The following is a 23749-nucleotide window of genomic DNA, read 5'->3' on the forward strand; positions in this document are numbered from 1 at the left end:
TTGTATTGAACGTTAAACATTCTAGAATGTAATGGTTTAAACTGAGCTAAAAGTAGCAGATCATTAATTTTCTAATTGTTTTAACTTGGCTAATTTGTTTACAGACAATTATTTTTATCTTTTCCACTGTTGCAGAAAAACTTTGTTACAGTCGAATTACTTAGCAAACGTTCTTTTACAAGCATATTTTGAACTAATTACATTACTTATTATTTATAGCTAAACAATAACTTAACACAGAAGTCAACTACTATGTGCGAACAATAATGATCACAATTCATAATATAAACTGACTTTATTTGATACATGATTTTTAACTAAAGCAAAAACATTACTTACAATACTTCTTTAACGTTTCATGTAACTATCATTGAAATGTATAAAGTTTTCAAATAATTACTAAATTATAAATACCTTATGTAATTGAAAAGAAAGCAGCTAAGTTCTAACAATGGCGCCGTAAACAAACGAACAGAGGAAGCCAACGAGGAAGAAGGGGGACAAGATTCAACAGTTGAAAAAGTTTTTTGAGTTCAATCGTTCGCAAACTACTACTAATATTATTTTTCGCTTTCTTTGCATTGGCTAAAAATGACATTTTAAGTAATATTTAATTTATTGTTTTCTTTCATAAATAAATGTTTATTTATTAATAATATGGGATAACCTTTCGCAAAAATGTGACGCTGTACCAAAAGTAATGAAATAGATGATTATTTTGAAAGTTCGAATGTTAGATCGAATACTATTTTATTTTATATAATATTAGTTCTAAAATTAGAAGATAGGATTCAAGAGTGTTGCGTTTTCTAGCAGGGCAGTATTATATTGCATCTTTCTAATATTAGATCATATCTTTTTGCTACCTGGGACCAAACTTCTTCTTTAAAAGCAATTTTCAATACAGCTTTTATCGGATAAAGAACTAACGAGAAAGTAGATAGCATTTTTGAGAAAGTAGTAGAGGGATATTTGCCGCTTTCTTTAATTATGTTTTGTAAGTTGTTTCAAATGTTAAATCATTGTTTGTTTTAATCCCCTTTTTCTGAGACCTTTGAATAATCCTAACAGAATAAGCACTGAATTGGTAAAAATTTCTAGAGTTAAGTTATTAATTATATGATTGTACTGAAATTTACTTATATCTTGTGGCGAATTAGAATTCTGCATTTTTAAATAAGAGATCCGAAGAAACTGAAATAGTAAGATGTGACCCGATAGAAAAATTTAGACGCCTCAAAATTATACAAAATTGAAAAGACATATTTGAATCGCATAGACTGTCTACAAGGACATATGGGCAAAAAACGTGACTTAATCGAGTTTGAATGCGGAGTGATTGCAGTCACTCGAATCGTCGGAATCAGTATCAGCAAAACGGCTGCTCTTGCGAAGTGTACGAGAGTAGCAGTTATTAATGTGTACTGAGAATGAACTACCATGCAGAAAACCGGTTCTCAACTTGAGGCTTGTGGTTATCACAGACTACTGAATGCTCGAGCTGAAAGGAGACTTGCCAGAGTTGTCCAGTTCAACAGAAGAGCAACAGTACGTCAAACAACGAGGAATCTTAATGAAGTTGCATTTGCAAATGTCTGAACAAGTCTTGAGCTGCACATCACACTGTATATGCTATGGGAGCCAATGACCTGTTTGAGAGAATCTGCTGTTAGTCTTGAACCAGAGCGCGTCTCTAGTTTGCAAAGGAACTTAATGATTGGATAGTAGATGACTGGAAAAGGGTCATGTGGTATGATGAATCGCGTTTTTAATTACGCTATGCAGATGGCAGGTTTCGGATAAGTCGAAAACATCACGAAAGCAGGGAATCCAACTGCATTACCACAACACTTCAAGCTGGTGGAGGCAATGTTATGGTTTTGATCCCTGTGGAACAGCGTCTGAATACCCAAGGGTATTTAAGTGTTATCGCAGATCAAGTACATCCTGTTATGTCAATGGTGTACACTGCCGGGGATAGATACTTTCAGCAAGCTGTACTGATTGTATTGTCGTCAGAGGGTTTGAAGAACATGACGGTGACTTTACCATACTTCGTTGGACCCCCTAATTACCAGATCTCAATCCAATTGAGGATATGGTATGAAATAGAGCGGAGCATCAGACAGCTGGATCCATTCCATCCAGTCGGGCGAAACTGAAAAGTGTAGTCCATCGGAAATTGAATCAAATTCCTCTTATCACCTGCTAACATCTTATAGAATCTATGCCAAGAAGAATTCTATTGCGGGTTAGAGGAGGTCGTAACAATTTGGCCACTCACTATAAGTGTATACGGCCCTTAAAGAGAGGGTGTACCTTTAAAGGAAAGGTGGTCCCGAACAAGAGGTAATTCTATATTTATTTTCATAGATCGCATTCCTTCAAGTGCTTTCAAAATCTATTAGTATGTTTTTAAATGGATTTGAGGGAAATGACTTTTAGCTTGTATGTACTTAAGTTTCAAATTATCGTTCTTGATTTGAACAGGATAAATTTACGTGGAATTGTAAGATTAATTTCGTTTATTTGATTTTAAAAGGGTTAAAATGAGTTAAGGATTAAATTTAATCTAATGTATTAATTTTATCCAGATTATACTAATTACACCACGCAAAGTCAAAACTAATTACACCATTTCAGAAACAAACAGACGAAACTAAAAAAAAATGTTAAGTTCATTTCAATTATAATAGTTTGATTAATTTGTCTACACATATTTTTTATTGGATTTTACCTTTGAATATGCATTATATATTTGTTGTATATTTCGTATATTTATTGTATTATTTTGTATATTGCATATTTTATATATGTATTATTATGTCATGGCTAGATTTCGGTATTTTTTTAAAATTTTCTCAGCTCTAGATTACGAAAACACTCCTCTAATTTCCCCCTGATTTCGTATTTATACGTAATACTTGTAATTTATTTTGTATTCCTGAAATAAAAAAAACAAACAAACATTATAATAAAAATATTAGGGGGGTTTCAGTAAAACTTCGTCATTTATTTATTACAGTTATTGAAATTTTTATTCTTGAGCCATATTAAAAATAATTTTATTTAGTTTCTGATTACAATATAAAATAATCAGGAAAGTTAAAAATCAATAAGAAATTTAAGATTAGGTTTTATGATCCTGAGATAAAAACAATAAAAAGAAGTAAGTTTACTCATACTTATATTTAATACAGAAAACGTGATGCTGAACTTCTACTTTTAGTACTTAATAGTTAAAATTCATGCCCCTATAAGTATTTAAATTTTTTTTCTGCTTTAGTTTTTTTATACTGTATTCGGACTATATCTGTCTGAAGTAAAAGTAAATTGTGCATGAAATTCTAAAAGAAACAGCTTTGAAAATATTTATAGCTCACTAAAATGTAGAAGTTATTTAACTGTGAAACAGATTCATTTAAATAGTTTCTCACAAACGTTACTGACTTTAAACGAATTTTTAAAAAAAATCATAACGTCATTTTTTCAGGCTGATAAAAATTTTAAAAATATGCAATAATTTTACAAATTACTAATTGAATCAGGATTTTATGATATTTAAAATTAATTAGAAGTTTTTTTTAAAGTGTACAGAACTTTATTTTTGGTGTTTTAGACATGAATAAGATTTAAATATTTTATTTTCTATATAATGCGAATTAGTTATTCAATCAGTTTCATAAATGCATTATACTAAATTCGCCATTGAAATTAATTTATAGTTAGCTATTAGTTACATTAATTGATAAATAAAACAATACTTTACATCTCTTTAATATTTAAATATAACATTTCCTTTAAAATTTGTATCATTCATACAATCTGTTTCATAAATAAATTAGAATGAATTATTTATGAAAACATACTTCCAATATATTTGAATTTCTCCGTTTATTATTTACACTAATTGCTATAATTATCAAAGAGTTCGTGATCCAGGATTGAAAAATAAGCCAGGAAAAATGAACAGCATAATTTTTTTATAACAAAAAAGAACGAAAGCATTGTTTAATTTTTAATCAATATAATTTTGCCTTCGAAAGTAAATAGATAACTTTTTGTCTCCTTCTATAAGCCAGGCATAAATAGAAATATCACTTTGTCAAAAAATTGAAATAGATTAATTTCAATCCTATTTCATTGATTCAAAGATGATTTTTGTAGCAGATTTTTTTAAAATTTAGGATTATACTTTATTGATATATAATACACACTGATGTAAGAAATTAAGGAAATTCGCAGACTAGGTCGAATATCTCTAGAACTATTGGACAGATTTTAATGAAATTTGATATGTACATACATTGATACAATACAAAACAAATAATCATTCTAATACACATGCATGATCGCGCGTTGGAGACGGAAAGTATGAAATTGCCACAGGAAAATTCAGGACAATTGCCACAGGAAGTGATAAACTGCCTATTTTCAAGTATGAATTCAAGCTGCCAGGCCTGTATACCTGTAAAAGGGGAGCATACCCCCCATTAACTCATTTTTTTGCGCTTATTCTGCAACCACTGTTTCATACCTTCCGATATCGACAAGTGTTACGCATGATCATGCGTGTGTATTACAATTGTTGAATTGTTATTTGTTTTGTATTGTATGTACATAACAAATCTTACTAAAAATCGATCCAGTAGTTCTAGAGATAATCGACCAAGCCTGCAAATTCTATTCATTTCTTGTACCAGTGTAGTTCTTACTTTTACGAAATTAAATGCATAAAAAAATTCCTCTTTGAGCATTTAATATCAAAAAATAGTAGACATTAATGAAAGACGTAAATCGTATTGTTTTTCGATAAAATATTTTTGCATCCATTATTTAGAAGTATTTTCCTGTAAGGTACATCGCTCTAAATTAAGAGTCTGACATTGAGTTGTTTCTTTACTAAAACGCAATTTTATGATATAACCTTATTACGCTACATTTTAGAATAAGCTTATTTAAATTTGTGCCTAAACTTATTTTCGTTTTAAAATTATTATTTTTCACAGAAAAATTCATTTACGTACTATTGCAAATTACATTAAAAAAAATTCGTTAAATAATTATAAACTTAACAAACATGAATCAATAATTGTGTTTAATATCACAGCTTGTTTGGTAAGCGAAATTATGGTAGTGGACTCACCCAATTTTTTCAGCAATATACCTATAATATTTAATTTTATTTTTTTAAAAAAATAATTAATAAACAAAATTATTTATGATCGCAAATAAAATTTATTGTGGTGCAATAAGGGGAATGTTCGGACGTGGGCACAAATGCATAAGCTAACAGTATTCGTTTTAGTACATATATTTTAAATTAAAAATTTAATTTTTCGTTGAAAAAAATTATTTTATACCAGAAAGCAGCAATTAATGTACTGCAATCATTGGGGTTGGTAAGTGGCAGTAAACAGAGAGCTTAGCTTCTAGTCGAAACGTATTTACTTAATTTCAAATTCGATAAATTTAATGTAAAAAGTTTTAGGTGAACTGTTTTAGATTATAACATTATATTTTACTAAAATATAGCAATTACAACACCAACATAAAACAGATGAGAAAATTTCTCATCAAACTATATCACTCTACCTCATCATATCGTTAATCAACCACTAATTCATTTTATAAGACTCACATAAAACCCTTAGTTAGTGCATAATAAAATTCATACTAAAGCGCAAATGACCCTAAAAAAGAACGTTTTCATTAACCTTTTACTAAATAAAGAAAACCGTGATTAAACAACCAAAGCAAACCAATACATGCAACAGCCATTTTCTGAAGAATTAAGCTACTTTCTAAATCGCTGATCGATTTCCTAAGTTGCACCCGGGAGTTTGGGAAAAGGTAAGAAGCAGCTATTTTCGTCCTTTTTCTCGGGAAAACTCAAGTTTCTTCGCCGCTGTGGCATCTTTTCCATCAAGTCAAAACCTCGGACGCACGCAACATCGCATTGTGTAGAGTAGATGGTTGGGACTTGCTTATTCATGCACTTTTTATTTCTCTCGAGATTTCGTAGGAGGAGAAAGAAAAAAAAAGAAAAAAAAAGTTTCATTGGATTGGTCCAAATTGTAGAAACGTACTAGATACTTTGAGTAAGATTTTTTATGTCCTTAGTCGTTATGGAATGCCCAAGAGGTTCATAAACGTAAGAGGTTGAATATATTACTCACGAATACCCTTAGGTAGGTTTTAATGGGTATTAAGTAAATGTCAACACATATAATGTCTCAGAATCATGAAATACACCAAATAAAAATGAATAATTATTTTACGAAATGTAATCACGGATATTTTTGTGGCAGAAAATGTTCGTTTTTATGTCCTGACTGTAGAAAGCTGGTGATACTTAATGTAATATTATTATAACTGAAACTATTAAAATTTTCTCAAGAGGTCTAAAATGTATGAGGCAGTAAAGGTACTTTTTGGGGGAACTCCACAAATGTATAAAAATATATGTTATGCGAATAACAAAGTATTCTCAACTTTCTAATATTTTAATGACCTTAATTTTTTTAGAATTATCCAGGAGAATTATAAAAGTAAAATATTGAATAAATTCACGAATTCTTTAAAGTACGCAATAATGGAGATTATGCAAATTGCAACACAATTACTTTCTTAGAGTTGTTTAATATAGAAAATAAAAACCGATGATTACTCTACGTAAATATTATCAAGAATATTTTTTCCAAATGTTCCTTCCCGCTACTTTGTGTTAAGTAGCTGCCACCATTATTCGTATTCTGTGACATTAAAATTTATAAATACAGTTAAATAAGATACACATGATAGTTAATAAAGTTTTATTTTACGAACGCCTTATATAAAATAAGAATCATTAATTGAGGATGCATACATTCTAAAATTCTTAAAATGAAACTAGTTTCTAAATCGTATTCGCATCACAGAAAGAATATTAAGGCCAATATGAACTAGGCTTAACAGTACCAAAGTGGATCGAAATTATGCATTGTGAAATTATTTTATACAGTTCATAGATAATGAAGTGTTAAAATATAATAATCCTTATTAGGCAATTAAAAATATACATACATATTGTAACGGCGATTTTTGTTTCTGTTGATATTGTATAGTAGTGTAAAAAATAACAGATCACGACTCTGGAGTTAAAAACAAGTCACTAACGATACTCAAAAGCGATAATTTTGGATTTATCAAAAACGAAAATAATTCAAGTATGGTAAGATTACCCGCGAGATAATTGCAAGTTTTTTGTTGTTGCTTAAGATTTAATTCGCACCCTTTAAATTCTGTAATAAAGCTGCAAGCTTGAACGAAAGTGCTCCTTTGCGCAGCTTATTGGGTTGGCGCAGCATCATAATTGGAGAGATATTACACCCCAGTTTTTATAGCGTAGAAAGCCCAAAGTGTTTATAATATTAAGAGTCTTAATGTATTAACTAAAAATGCTCTAAGCTGTAAATTCTGTGGGGTTATAGATCTCTGAATTTAACGTTAAACATTCCAAAAAATTGAGTTAATGAGCACCTTGATTCAAATCAAGTGTTCGTATGCACTTTAAAAGGTATGATAAAATCCAAACACACATAATTGAAAATTCTTACACCAAACTCGGCGCATTCACACCATTCATGAATTACTTTTGCTTATGAAAACAGCAGTTTAGGCTTATAAGAGCAACATGACGTGAATTTGTTGCTGTTTTGTATGATGGTATACATCAATAGAAACAAAAGTTCGCTGATATTAAATGTATGTATGTCTTAAAGTGTGCAATAAGGATAATTATAACTTTTTTTTTGATATTAGTCAATTGAACTAAATAATTTTACAACATTCTATTTCAGTCCGTGTTGGTTCTGTTTAGACTTAGTCGAATTCTTATTAACACCCTCTTTGTGCTACGTGCATATTTGATTTACGAACCATATTTTTTTTCAATGGCCACGGTGTGTTAGGCACCTTTAACTAATTGTTCTTTCTTTAAACTAAATCGTAAAAATAACTATATTGACATTTATGTTTATCATGTCCTATTATTATAAATTTTAGTCTTACTGAACACCAAAAATAGGAGCAATTACTTCAAACAAGAATTAAGGTTGAACTTTTCTTGTGTTTCACTATATCGAACTTCAAAGAATTTTCTGTTTTCTGTCACTACTTTACTTTAGGGGAAAAGTGGTTGACACCTCCTTTTTGGTGTTAAGAATTGCTAAATTTTTTAAAATCTTCATTTTAATGGTGATTATGTACATTTGAATGCATATATTTTCTCAGAATTGCAAAATGTACAAAATAAAGACGAATATGGAAAAATGTAATCCTGAAAACTTCAATAATGAAAGCGTTTTTTTAATATAATTTGTAAAGAGAATTGAATATTTCTAACAATATTATAATTTCGATCTATAATATTTAGAATAGAACATAAAAACAACAACAATTCACTACAAAATATACAAATTGGGAATGACAATTACATGTTTCAAGAGCTCAATTAAAAGCTCCCATTTTCAAAACTTGCCAGCCGCGAATGAAAAGAAGCAAAAGTGATTTGAAATAAAAAATGTAAAGTTGCCAGCTAAAGATAGAAAAATAAAGGTGATAAACAAAACTATAAAAACCACTGTTGCCAAGAGAGAAAAATGATGAAAAACAGAACAAAGAAAACTAGAGTGGTCAAGAACGGCGTATCAGAGTGAAATGCATTTCCACACTACATGGATAGGTTCAGAAACTAATGTCGTCAAGTAATGTATTCAAGTATACTTTACTTGTTATATTTCAAATCATTTTTGTTACTATTCATGTCTATTAAGTCATGAAAATGGGCGCCGGTTTTTGAGCCCTTGAAACATGTCAACCTTTACTTCCGTTCGTATATTTTTGAATCAAATGAAATTTCTATTCAAGTAAAACACGAGTTTAAATTTTTTATAACAGAATTTATTTAAAAGAAACTTGTATACTCCTTGCATTTACATTTATGACAGTAAAGCATGTTTTACTTTAAAGAAAACCACTCTTCTTTAAATTTAAACTTAGATTTTGAAATCTTTTATGTTAGAAAACACGTCGCTCAAAGACGTAAACATTGAGATTTTCCTTTTCGTTAAAAGAATTTTCTCATCTTCCCTAAAAATCCCCCAAACTCGCTTACGTCATGAATTCGGGTTTCCATGGTACCAACACGAGGATAGAATTGTTTGTGCTTCTATCAAACTACCCAGGTAACATTTGGGCGAAACTGCTTAATGGAACCTTTTATTTGCTTCGACAACGCTAATACCTGTCTTGGCGAGAAAGTCATAAAATTGGCTGTTGATCTCCCTTTTGCAGCACATTGTAATTAGGTCTCATTCATAACACCCAATGGAATATAATGCCTTTCACTAAAGATCGCCAACAAAAACAATTTTAAAGGAGAATGTACGTACGTTTAGAACTAATTATCTCGATGTCGTATATATAATTTAATTAATGTAAAAGGCTTAAATAGTGCCTTCTCTTTGATGTGATGATTCTTAAGACTTAAATTTAACTAGGGAAGAGTGATTTGTTTTGAATTTTTTCCAATAATGTATTGGAGATTATGGTAATTGAGAAACCTAAAATTGATGTCGTTTCTTACTCTAAGTTTTATGTTCTCTTTAATTAAAAATCTCTTTTTCAAATAATGATTATTAAAACTAGATATTTCAAACAAGATATGAAATATTTTAGGCTTAGACAAAATTTTATTTTGGTTCTATAAAAAGTTAATTAGTTATGTACTCACAAGAAAGAGATCGACCCATTGTTTCCTCATATGCCATGAATTATGCAAATAATATTGTATAATTTATGGAATATTAATTCACTGTACCATTAGTATGTGTGGCTGAAGCTCGAATTTACCAAAATATGCGCTGTTCGGCTACTTGAATGACAAAAATGTAAATATTTAAATCCAAAAAGTATTTTATCTCTTAATAGATTTCAACGGAAAAAAAACAATGATTCTTAAGATTTTAATTTAGCCAGAGGACCAGAGGAGAGTGATTTTTTTTGGATTTTTTTAATTATTGCATTAGAGATCATGGAAATTGAGACTCGTAAAATCGATGTCGTTTCTTAATCTAAGTTTTATGTTCTCGCTAACTATCGATTTTTCAAATAATGGATAAAATGATTTAAGCTATGAAATATTTTGGATTTAATCTAAATTGTTATAGTTCTATACAAATACTCACAAAAAAGACATCAATCCATTTGTATACTCTTAACTATACCATAACTATGACATACCAACTATACATTAACTATACCATTAATATAAATGATTGATGCTCAAATTTCAATTCAATTCAATTGTTCGATTACGTGAATTATTAGAACGTAAATATTAGAATGTAAATCCAAAAAATATTCTATATTTTAATAGTTTTTATAACATTTTGTAAAAAAAACAAAACAAATTTTGTTTAAAAAATATAATCACAAAATTTGTGCTATTTTTTACATTGTTAGTATTTTACTATTTTTTAAGTATTTATTTTTGATGGATGGAATATCGAAACTCTAAGTTTATCTATAAAATGTCTCATTTTTGTTTCGTTTAATTACTTAATGGGTAAATCATTTACGTCATTTTAAAACTGAAATTATTTATTTATTTTTTGAAAATTGCTTATTTTCTCTCTTTATAATTGAAGCTAAAACTCAAAATTTCCTAGTTAGTTGTAGGAAAATAAAACTCTGTTGAAAATATTATTTAGATTTCCTGTTCCTAGAAAAGGCTCTTTTACACACATAGAACAAAACTTTAGTTTTAGAAATTATAAAAAAAAAATTGAGAGTGTGAAATAAAATGCCTGAACTTTTTATTTATAAAATGTTCTTTTACTTAAAAAAGATTTTACGAAAAAGAATGTTTGTTTTTTTACTCGTAGAGTTGATTTCATGAGTTTATAATGATCGGCACCAAATTAGAATCATATCTATATAAACAGTATAAATTAACAATATTCGAGAATCATAGGATGAAATAAGTTGCTTTAAACATTTAAATGTTTATTTTACTCACAATTTCTATATTGAAATTTTAATTGTAAATATAAAGTATAAAACGGTTAATATAATGTATGAATCTTGTCATGCAATCAAAGCACAGAATCATTTAATTTTTTTTTTAAAAAAAGAAAATTAATGCTTTTTTTAATGCATCTTTAAATCAAAATATATTTTTATTTATGAAAACAAAACACTATGCGGAGAGTTATAGGAAAAACTATATTATCCTTCACTTCCAAGAAAATAAGGCTCTTTTCTACAATATTTCCTTTTTTAGAAAATACTTCAAAAAGTAAATAAATGTATAAATATAAAATTTTAATAAAATCTAGTGTCCTATTTATAAAGAAAAGCACGCTTCTTACCTGATTTCATAATTAACGAAAACAATTTACTCAAAACCTTAGTAAAATGTTGAAGAAAATTTAAAAATCATTGAATTGCGTGTAGCCTTAATGTTCAATAATAAAGAGTTTTGTAGACTTTCTATTTTAAATATGTCATACAGCCAAGACTTAATTAAAAAACATATTTCTTTTCTTAAAACCATTCAGAACTGTAAATTAACTTTACAGCTCTTTTTACGTCTTTATTTCCAATTACCCGATAGAGAATAAACTACAAATAACTTCTTTTAACTATTTTTTCTCTTAAATCCCTGAGGGTAAATAATAATAGTTAAGTTTCTATTTCCCTTTTAATGACTTTATTTTTCTTTTTGTATTATTTATGTTAGGATTTTAATTTAAAAAGGTATTTACATTTAGTAAAATATTTTGTAAAGTTTAATTTCGTAATATTAAATGGAAATTAACATCAACATGATGGAAGTAATAAGATTACTTTAAAATTAATATTTTTAGAAATTTAATTTAATTAAAATAGCTTATTCTTAAAACTACATCATTATATCTTCTTTAATGGAATTTTCGTTTTTCAATTATACGCATTTCAAAAATCTGTTTTTTTATTGAAATGATTATTCTTCGTTATTAATAAAAGATGCAAACAATATTTCGCAATAGTAAACAGGAGGATTTATTAATAAAAAAGTAGTTTATATCTTACTAGTTTAAAAACTATCTTAGATATTTGTTCAATACACTGTTAGAAATTTCTTTTGAAATTACGGTAAAATAACCAGCAGCAATCTGTCCATTCAATTGACCATAAAATTAAGGTTAGGAATATGTCTTTACCTTAATGTCCTTAATGGGGATGAAATTGTTTACAACTGATTTAGTTAAAAATCGTGATTACAATTTTGTAACCATTTACAGTTAGCATGGCTTTAAAATAGTAAAAATGAAAGTTAAGTGTAACTTTTGCTGGAATTTATGTTAGGTTTTTTGTTAGGTGATGGAAATTGGAGTAATATTGTGATTAAGTTGCATTTTGTCAACTGAACCTTATAAAGGGGCTTAACTATTTTATCCAGTGGTTCCATCTATTGTAGGACGAAAGAAATACTGGATTTTTTGTGTTAAGCATATCCGAGGTGCCGTTACCGATGAATGTATGACAGTTTAGTATTCTAATAGTCAAGGGCCAGCAATTGCAGAGTTAAGAGCACTGGAAACTCCTCATGTGTTAAAGGAAATATTGTTTCGTCAACTTTGATGAGATTAGAGCCCCCGTTCAGTTTGTCATAAGATTGACAGATTACCTTTCTTGGGAATATACGTACTCAGCTGCAAGGAACTAAGTAGCTTCATAATGCGTTTACCACGCACTTATTGCTATTACTGATTGATTATAGACATCCGTTTATTGACTATTAGATATTCGCTGCTGGAAAAACAAAAAATAAATTCGTAATCCTTATTGCAAGGATTAGCTTCTAGCTTACGAAGAACTTGGGCTCGAATGTCATTGGCTGGGGTGAAGTTGCAGCGGATAAAATTCTGGTTGCTTAACTGTATTAGTTGAAAACAGTCAACAAACAATTCTTCTCAAAGTTAAGATTTAATACCATCTTTCTTATGATTATTTGACTTCGTAATTTTGGTCAAATATGGTAAAATAACAATTAAGTAAATTGTTACTTAATAATTTTCTTTTTTTGAGAAATGTATAACTTTGTTTGTTTTTAAACTTGTATTATAACACTTGTAAACTCTTTTTATTTCACACTAAGACAGCTTAAGCATATTTTCATTACTGATTGATGTAATGATTTTGTTGTTTTATTCTTTTTTATTGTTATTTTTAACACTAGAAGCGCCATTGGGATCACTTTGATTGTTTTTTGCCATTGTGTTATTTTTGAACATACACGTGAGTTACAAAGGTCATATTTGTTGATTTAACCGAAATTGTTCCTAAGTATACAATATCAAAATTTCATGTCTTTCTGTTGATTAGTAAAATAAATATTTATGGAAATACCTAAAACATCCATAAAGGGTCATTTTGACCCCAACCCTATAAGAAAAACGTTCTTTTAAGAAGTTGTATGTCTGTTTTGGATTTTACAGATTCGCAAACATTATGAAGATGAATTGTAGAACAGAAATTTAGGTACACTGAGTTAAAAAAAATGTCACGCGAAGCAGCTTTCGTGAAATTATATTGTATCTTGGATTCGATTAAAAAAAGCAGCTTAGTTTAGTAAGCTACTTCGCTCATTTTGAGTAATAATTTCGTTATTGCTTCTAAAAGAAAAAAAACATGTACGAACTGATTATAAGTGGTTAATTTGTTATAATCTTGGTATTGTAGGGGAACAATTATTGTCATGTAAATAATAATGACAATTTATTGTATGACGTATGAGCCATATAGCTTTGATTTCAACTGAGATATGTATAATGTGTGAAGTTTAATGTATAATATTTATATTCGCGTCGTTTATTTATTTTTGTTATAATTGCACTCTTATGAAAGAATAATATGCAATATAATATTACATTATAATGTAATATTGTAATTGCGTTAGTAAAACGAAAAACATTTTTTAAATCTCTAATAGTTCTTACATATTGTATTTTTAATAATATTCATTATTTAGAACTTCATTTATTTTGGAAACACACAAATTTTTTCTGAGAGTCAAATTGACCCGAAATGGCGGCTTTATTTAAGACCAAAATCTGGCTGTTCTTGTGTTAAAAGAATTGAATCTTTTTTTTTCTTCTATTAGTTCTAGTTTTATTTATATGATGAAGAATACAATTCGCAGTTTTTCCGTAACTATAAAGGACGTAGTTTATCAAAATGGTCTGATTTAAGGAAAATACTGCACCTTAAAACCCTACATTTTTTAACATTTCCTTTATAAAGTTTCAGAAGCAAAGAAAATACAAAGAAACCGTAGCATATTTAACAGTGTAATTTCAGATAACATGCATCGCAATGCAATAATATAATTCTTATTCATATCACTTATCCAAATAACAACCGCTATAGCATAAAATGTACGGAAATTCATATTTTTAAAAAGCATTTAGGACAGTTAAAAATAAGTTATCAATAGATGGATGGACAATGATCTTAACTTCTACTTTAACCATGACGTCAATGACTCACGACTAAAAATTTTCAGACCTTTTTAATACAAATAATGGAAGCGATTTTCTCATATCCGCATGGTTGACACAAAATTGGGTGTTTGCTGAAGCGATATGCTAAAAAAAATAAAAACTGAGAAATTGGTTTCTATTATTAGTCTTTAAATTACGATCGATGAATCTATCGAAAACGGTGACTTTGAATTGGGATTAAGCTTCTAAATATTGAGAAAAATATTTATTTTAAATACATCTGTATTTTTATATACATTTTTTAATGCTTATAAAAACTGGGTTTGGTTTTAAAACAATGAAATTAACCTGTTATTCATTTTTACATCTGTTTGTGTATTTAAAATAAAATAATTTCTCTGGTTTTCGAAATCAGATTACGTAACTTTATCAATAGTTTATAAATAATTTACCCGATACAAAGCTGAACGATCACTGATTTTTTTTCCTTCTTGTAAATTAGTTTTTTAAAAATACATATTGTGTTATTTTAAATTTATATAATGGCTTTTATTTAAAATTCGTAAAATTAAATACTTCGTATTTTAATTTGAATCTCGTATTTAAAGTTGTTCTCGCGTTATTATTAAAACACATTCTGATAATGATTAAGAAAATACCTTGGGTCCAATTATATGTGTGTAATAAAAGGGCAAGGTGTTTCATACATTTATTTATATGACCACTAATGCCTGATTATGATGGTTAACATGTTTTAAATTTTTATATGAATATTAATACTCTGCGTGTTAAAAAAAAATTCACATGATTGACAAGACCAACGCTGTTTAACTGCCTTTATAAAATGGACTAGGGCAATGATTGGAATTATAAATATAATCAAGCACTGAAAGATCTAAATTTTACAGGAAGTAAATTTGTTTTCTTTCTAGCACAATGGATGAATTGTTTTATTAAATTGTAAATCTTTGGTTTCTAAATTAATTACAAATCGACTTTAGTTTCAAATAGATAAATGTTTATGAAATTGAATGAAATTATATTTTTTAATGCAGGACAAAATGCACCAGTTCAAATATTTAAAATTTTCTCCATATGATTAATAATTTCTTTTAAAAAAAAAGTAGAAGGCATTGCTCCTTGCTCTTTTTGCTCGTCTACCCTTATAGTTGGTGTAAACTCCCGGCACTGCTGTTAAAACTCCGTAGTTGTATTTCAGCGGGCTACAGATTGATTAAACATGAACTTTGAATTTTTTCCCAACAAGTTAAATTGTAATTATTCTCTAACTAATTGTCGGATCTTAATTTATTTTTTAATCCATCGTACTCTCTATACTTTTTACTGCACAATTTCGTAATTTTAAGTTTCTAAGTTTTGTATATTTTGAGCAGCAAAAAAGAAGAGAGAGAGAAATATTTTTGGAATAGCACTTAAAATTGCAATAATTTTCGAATAAATTGGAATCTCAAAAAAAAGGAAGCTCTGTGTGTTAAGTTTATAAATATGTAAAACTAATTTCTTAAAATTGAGGGCTGGAAGTGAAAATGTTTTTTTTTCAAAACAAAACCGATTGCTTTCTTTCCCTGGAATCTATAAAGAAAATCTCTTTTAAAAAGTATGGGAATCGAAAAGAACTGGAAAAAATTTATAACAAATGATATAGATTTTTCCTCGATATAAATATAAATAATACTATTATGCTATACATTATTAATTGTACTTATTTTTATGTTATGCATTAATAATCATGCTTGTTATTATGTTATGCATTATTAATTATGCTTATTATTATGTGATGCATTATTAATTATGCTTATTATTATGTTATGCATTATTAATAATGGAATTTATTTGTCTAAATTTTTCATATTTAATTTGACATTATTATTATATATGTTACTCTATTTTTATATAACTCTTATTTCCGCTTTAATATAAATTGAAAAATTGCATGAATTGTTTGGTTTTAATGATGAAAATAAACTGAAAATGAGCTTACGCACATTTTTTCGAAAACTTTTTCAGATATTGAAAATATCGTTGTTGAAATCTGCACTTTAAGCCGTAAAAGAACAATTCTTACAAATGTTTCATTCTATCTTTTTACTTTTATGCCCAGCATAAATACGTAAATTGAAACTGAGTTCTATTTGTGATACTAAGTGAAATCTTTTTCTTTGTAAGCTCTTTGTTTTAAATGCCTTTCATAGCTTTTGTCGGATTTGCTTACATCAATTTTTTGTTGACATTCTTTCTTTTTTGAAAACTTTCCTCTCTTTACATCTGTTATTGGATACATTCTAAGATCCATCCAATTTTCGCAGTGCTTTTTTTTCCCTCACTCCATTTATTTTTACAAGATTTCAAACTGAATCGCTTTCAGAAGTTTATGTTTTCTCAGTTTAGATTTACGAACTAGGAAAATTTAAGTATATTTTTTCCTCTATGGAAATAACTTTTATTTCTTACATTTCAATTTTACCCTTCATCAAATTTTGATTTTTTATTACATTATTTTTCCTTTACTTTGAAGGAATAAATTTTATCTTTTACATTTTATAACTCTTCAAAGCCGTTGCCAACTTAATTCGTTTTGTGAACTATTGTAAACGTGTATTCATTTTGTTTTTAATAAACGTCCGTTTTTAATAGCTTTAAAGATGTTTTTCTATTTTCACTAAATACGATATATTTATTTCCATTATTCAGTTTTAATTTCAATATTTCAGTTTCAAATTTAACTTATAGATTTGAGTTATTACAATTAAACTGTTTATACAAAACGGTATATGTAATACTGTATAATAAAATATTCATTGTTTTTAGGCATGGAAGCTTGTTATGAATTATGAAAACTTATCATAAAATAAATATATAGTGATATTTTAACTAAAGTTTGTAATATATTTTCTTTCCAATTTCAAGTAGTTTTCTTATTAGTACGTATAAATTATATAACGTCAAGTTGGCTTTAAAAAAAAAACAAAAGCCTGGAATTTTGTCTTCTTAGAGTCATGAAAATAGAAAGTCCTGTGGCAAGTTAGTTAAAAGCCATAAGACTTCAAATAAATGTATTAAATATCAATTTATTGCTTTTTTTTAAAAAAAAAACTTCTTTCACTTCGAAAACATACGAATTGTGAATAACAGTCAACATCTTTCAAGCACTCAAAAATACGTGCCCACTTACCAAACCAGCTAGATGCGAATGAAAAGAAACAAAATTAAACATAAACTTATGAAAAATAAATGAACTTCATTTGATAAATAAAACATAGGCTTTTATTCTTATAAACATCTCCCAAGTCTTGAAAAAATTTTTTTGAGCGCTTGAAACATGAAGTCTATTATTTCCGAATTGCATGTTTTTGATGGGATGTAAGTTTTTTAACAAGTAATATCTTTCCACCTCAGCTTCTAGAGATTATTTGCTTAAATATTATTTTAGTTTAATTTTATTGTTTTAATGTACAAATAAAAGTAAAATTTCTTTCCTTTCTATTTTCAGTTACGGAAAAAGAAGTTCGGCAGTGGTGAGTAGTTTTTCAGTTTTTTTTCCAACTTTAATTAAGGACAACTCTCATTTCGGAATGTATTTTACATTCATACTCTGAGTCAAGTGAATGAGCGCTCAGGGAACCTGAGTGCGAAATCAACGGTTGCGGGTTCGAATGCCACTCTCTTTCCCTCTGTGTTTACACCTTTAGTTGTATGGATGTAACCCACCTTACGAACGGGTATATGTAGCAGTGTGGCATGTATAATGTTGTTCACCTGTGTGATTCAGGCTCATAGATGCCCGAAGGGTAACGTTAAGGGATCAAGATTTTGCCGTTGGAATAAAGCAAAAATAAAAACCCATAGAGTTTCTCTAAGTAATTGCATATAAAACTTTTATTATTACTTCTTTATGGCTTTCGATAATTTATCAGTGAAATATACTAAGTCAGTAATTGAAGTAAGTGTTTAATGTTTGACATGCAGCTATCAGTTAAGATTTGGGATACAATCTATTGCAAGTAAGGTAAAAAATTACATTATTTCTGACTATTATCAAAACTTTAAGCAGAAATGTTTGCATTTAGTTGAAAGAATTATAATTATTATTTGAACATTGAACTTTCTTTAATTTATTTATTTATTTTAATTGGCATTTACATTAATCTCAAATTCTGTAAACTATTATTTATGAAAATAACTTTTTTTGTTTTTAAATATACTTCTCTTGTTCCGAAACGTGCCTATATAATAACAATTATAATGTAAGAAAGACAATAAGTTTTTTTCTAATTTTATGACCTATATGTTTTTAACAACTGTAAACTGTATTTCAATCAATACATAAAAGCATAAAAGTATGACGCCCTTGATCATTTAAATGTTTTATAGGTGATGATTTTTGTGAGTCTGTCATGAATTATCATCATGAGGTATATTTTTTTTTCCTTCATCAATATTTTTTAGATTATCCGAAATGTTCGATATGACATTTATTTTATTTTATATCATCTGGTATCGAATTCGGAACATTTGTGCCCATACCTTAATGCTTTGACCACCGTGTAATAGAGTGCAAATTACCGAAATGAGTTAAGAAACTTTATATAAAACATTTAACAATTACAAATTAAAGTTGAACTTTACTAATTTCGCTGACGTTTGTTGCAATTACAGACATTGAGGTTTTTTCTCCAAGAACTGATCTGGCCGTAAAAATTAACAAACATTTCTAATAAATGTTTTGAGGTTTGTTACTATTATGGGTAATGGTTATTTTTCTTGAAGAAGAAAATTATTACTTTAAATTATCACATAACACTCCGAATTTCAAACAAAATTTCCAAGAGGGTAATCTAATTTATGTTCCACACTTATAATTACTGATAGTAACTTATAGCATAACTATTACTTAAGCTCTATTACAAAAATATTAGTTCTTATATTATTCGACAATGATTCATGCTATTAAGAGTTATTTGTAAAAAAAAAAATTTCCTCAAATATCTGATTCAGTTAGTATCATTTAATATTTATGTTTTATTCTAATTTAATCTTCCTTTTTAAGCAAACTCAATTTTTAGATTTCAAAACCATATCATCAATATATTAACTAGGTTGTTCATATTTGGCTCAAAAGGAAATTTCAAATATGTCTCATAAATCAATCACAGACGGAAACAGATTTCAAGATTTGTTTAATATTTTTAAAGAAAGGCAGACTGATGAAACCTTTATGGTAATTTTTAAATTCAATTAAATTATCTCTGAGCTTCAGGAACTGTAAAGAAACTTTCTTTTTCTACCAACATTATTAAAAGGGGAGATTATGTTTACATAAATATATAATTGAAGCTTATTATTAAATTTGAATTAAAATGATATTTTGGGAAAGTGATTTTTCTACCTTGTTGAATATCATGGCTTTATAGCTATCCACCGACCTTATAATGAATCTAATGTAATTTTTTATCTTATACATTTCGCGTAATATTTCTTTTACTTTTCTTAAATTTAAATTTTAAATAGACATAGTTAAAAATCTTTTGTAGTCTCTTATTACTGTCTAGCAAAATAGTATCAAAATTACTTGTACTTAAATTTTTTGAAGGATATTGTTTGCGTCTTTCATGATTTTTATCATAAAAAAGGAATATTTTACAAAATGTATTATAGATTTATAAAAACAAGAAAAATTGAAATTATTGCAATCGTTATGATTTAAACTGATGATATTATACTAAGACCAACTTCAAAATAATTTAATTAAAAATAATAATACAAAAATCAGAGAAAAAAAAAAGAGTAAAATTATTACTGAAATCTAGGCAAAAATTGATAAAAAAAAATATCTGTGTTTATCTATGTTACAGGACTTTATAGACCGCGTCACATTAGGATATTAAATACTGTACATATATTTTAAATATAATATCATAAATTGATTGTGTGAATAGAATGATATCTGAATGCATTCAAAAGTGATCCATACAGGGTTCGATTACTTAACGTTTGAGTTTCGTCACTTTCTTATGTACTTGTTTGATCGAGAAATAAACACAGATGTAATAAATCACATGTTTTTCTTCTTTATCATGATGAGTCTTCGTATCCAGATACCAGTATATCAAATACAGACATTATCTGAAGCGATGAATACATAGGATGAGTACTGGAGGAGATAGACATATTTTTCAGACATTAAAACCAACTTTTGCTAAAATATAACAAAATAAAACAGTATAAAAATATAACAATATATGTATATATATATATGTATATATCAACTGAAGCACTGAATCAAATTAGTTCTGTTAAAGATCTAATNTACTTATATATATATATATTATTTGAATCATTTATTCAAGAATTTTCTCGAAATACCTTATTTCTGTTGTCGGACCAAGGACAGTAATTTTCCACATTTGGTGATGCGATGTGCGTCACAGTAATATAAAAACTTCTTTGGTTTAGACTAGCAGTGTTCACTTAATTCCAGTTTAATATTTATCATCTCCTCCTAAGCTGTTCTTCTAAAAGTATCATGTCATAAACAGCTGTCTAATTCCTGGTTGTAAGCGATTTACAGACATGTAAAAATATATTTTGATTCCTTCCTGATCTTAATCCTTCAGACATCTAATTGAACTTTTTGTACGTCATCATAAGTCTATAAATGGAAAGGATTTTAAAGTGATGGATTAAAATCAATGGATACCTTCTTTACGATTCCGCGTTGCCCTATAATTGTTTTTATGATTTTTTTCTACAGTAACTCTCTTGATTTTTCTTTCGAATATTTCAAGTTGGTATACTTTCATAAGTAATTTTCCCTTTTCTTTACCACTCTGTTGCTAATTAATATATCAAATGGAAATTGAGGGAGATAGCCCATCCTTCTCACAGGCCTGCATGACCCAGAGTGAATTAGTTGAAGTTTTGAGAAAAACTTGATTATTTGAACATTTTTTTATGATTCGTTTATAAAAATTGATGGAGGAAAAAATAATTAATTTTTAATAAATACTCAATAAGTTAATTACTTATTAAATGAGTTATCAATAATAAATTAATTCATGTTCAGCTTCTTAGTGTATAAATACAAAAATATTAAATTATTTGAAAAAACTAACAGCCTGTAGAACAGGAACTAACAATATGCATTTTATTGTAATTAGTTAATTTGTTTATAACTATTTAATTTCACCGATAATATAAATTAAGCTTTCAGAACAGAATTTCATTAAAATTATAAAGTTTTCACCATTTTAATACTGATTGTAGGCACATTGCATAATTAATTGCAATTTTTTTCACAGAAATGGTTCTGATTTAGCTGATAAATTGCGTATACAAAACGTTAAAAAAATTAAATTGCATTGTGGCACTGATTGCATATTTTCTGACATTATTTCTCGGATATAACAATTTTTTTAAAAATATTAACTTTATCAAATTGAGAAATAATATTTTCTGATTATAAGGCTATGAGATACTGTAAACGTAAAAATAGTAAAAAAAAAAAAACGAAATTAATTACGATACGAAATGAAATAAAAAATTTATAATATAATAAAAAGAAATTATAATACAATTATAATATAATAAAAAGGTCTTTGAAAAGTTTGATCAATCACCAAAGACATAAAAAAGAATCTCTGTTCTGGAAAATCACTTGTACAAATTATAGAAAAAAATATATATCATAACAATATATATCACAACAATATGAAACAACATATTAATATTAATATATTTGTAATTTTGAGGACTTTTCTCTTGGACTATAATATATTTTTAGTATAGTTGCATATCAAAGTGTGGTATGAATCTATTTCATAATATAAATCTAGTACTATGCTTAACAATTACAAAAGATAGTGAATTCATTGCAATCTGTTATATATTTTATAGCCTTTGCTGAACTATATATTCTGAACTATATCCGTTGTTGACCTAATTTTTGGTTTACGACCAAAAATGATCAACTCCCTAACCTTGCAATTTTGAACCCAATCCAGAAAACAAGGGAACTCCTGGATCGAGTATTGGGAGAAATTTGCCTTCGTGGAGAACTTTTTGATGGAGCTAATCCGCATTTGCGTTACATGGAGAGGAAGACCAGGAGAACCTCCCACGGTTAGCCTGACGGCAAGGGGACTCTAACCCCTGATCCGTATACAACTGAGGATATTTCACGTCAACACTGTGGTCGGTGCAAGCCGGGTGCGGAATTCGTATCGACTGGGATTCAAACCCGGTTCGCTTCATTGGAAGGTGAACGCTCTATCTCCATAACCATTGCGGGTCAAGAAGTATAAATACTACATAACACACTTGGAGCTTAACTGTTAACGCTTTTAAGTTCAGAGGGATTATAAGATAAAGAACTGTATTCTGTTTCTAGAGGCCATTACAGATCTATATTAGCATATTAGATATTTATTACCACAATGCTAGTATTACATATTACCGCAATTAATTACAATATCGCTGTAAATGACAATAATATTTTGACGATTTCTTTTTCAATTTTTGGCGATTTAGGATTCACGATGATTTGAGGATTTTCGGTTCATGGAAATGGAATAGAACTGGATCTAGTATTGGAAGAAATTTGTTTTCGTGAAGGACTTTTTGAGTTAGGGGGAGAGGAAAACCACGAAAAATTCACATGATTTGCCTGTCGGCAAGGGAACTTTACCCCTTGATCCTACAACTGAGGATATTTTACGTCATCACTGTGAGATCGGTGAGAGGGGGTGAGGAATTCGAATCAACCAGCCGTCGCTGTGATTCGAACCCGGTTCATTAGGAGGCGAGTTCTCTATCCCCTAAGACACCACGGCTCAATCTGTTATACATTGAAGATAGCGTTTATTTTTGGATAAATTTATCTAATTTCCAAACATATGAAACTTAACTACAATTCCGGTGAATTTATAGTTTAACCGATAACATAGATATCGGCTAAAAATAATCGTATAGGAACTGATCCTTTTGTGACGTTTTTTTCCGGACTACAATATAATTTTTAAATACGTAGTTGATTATTAAGCATCCTCAAATTGTGATAAAAAAAACTATCCTCAACTGTTTGTTTTAAAATATAAATCGAGCATTATGAACTTACTAGGAGGCTTCGCCCCCTGCTCGCTGGCGCTCACCAACCCCCGGAACTGCTTTCGCAGTTCATAAAAGATATTTGAATTATGAGC

General features: G+C 28.3%; 1 protein-coding gene and 1 long non-coding RNA gene across 2 annotated transcripts in view; one reads left to right on the top strand and one right to left on the bottom strand.

The window, feature by feature from the left end:
• LOC107438521 (frequenin-2) overlaps positions 1–23749 on the top strand; it is a 215248-nt gene that overhangs the window by 153654 nt on the left and 37845 nt on the right. Inside the window, exon 2 of the mRNA XM_016050829.4 lies at positions 18043–18067. Within this exon, the coding sequence (XP_015906315.1) occupies positions 18043–18067 (25 nt within the window). The remainder of the gene's footprint in view (positions 1–18042; positions 18068–23749) is intronic.
• Positions 20280–23749, bottom strand: part of LOC139425715 (uncharacterized) — a 51153-nt gene continuing 47683 nt past the window's right edge. The window contains exon 3 of the long non-coding RNA XR_011636878.1: positions 20280–20748. This is a non-coding gene — a long non-coding RNA (uncharacterized lncRNA). The remainder of the gene's footprint in view (positions 20749–23749) is intronic.

Source organism: Parasteatoda tepidariorum, chromosome 5 (genome assembly GCF_043381705.1).
Source record: "Parasteatoda tepidariorum isolate YZ-2023 chromosome 5, CAS_Ptep_4.0, whole genome shotgun sequence".
In the NCBI taxonomy this organism is placed as follows: Eukaryota; Metazoa; Arthropoda; class Arachnida; order Araneae; family Theridiidae; genus Parasteatoda; species Parasteatoda tepidariorum.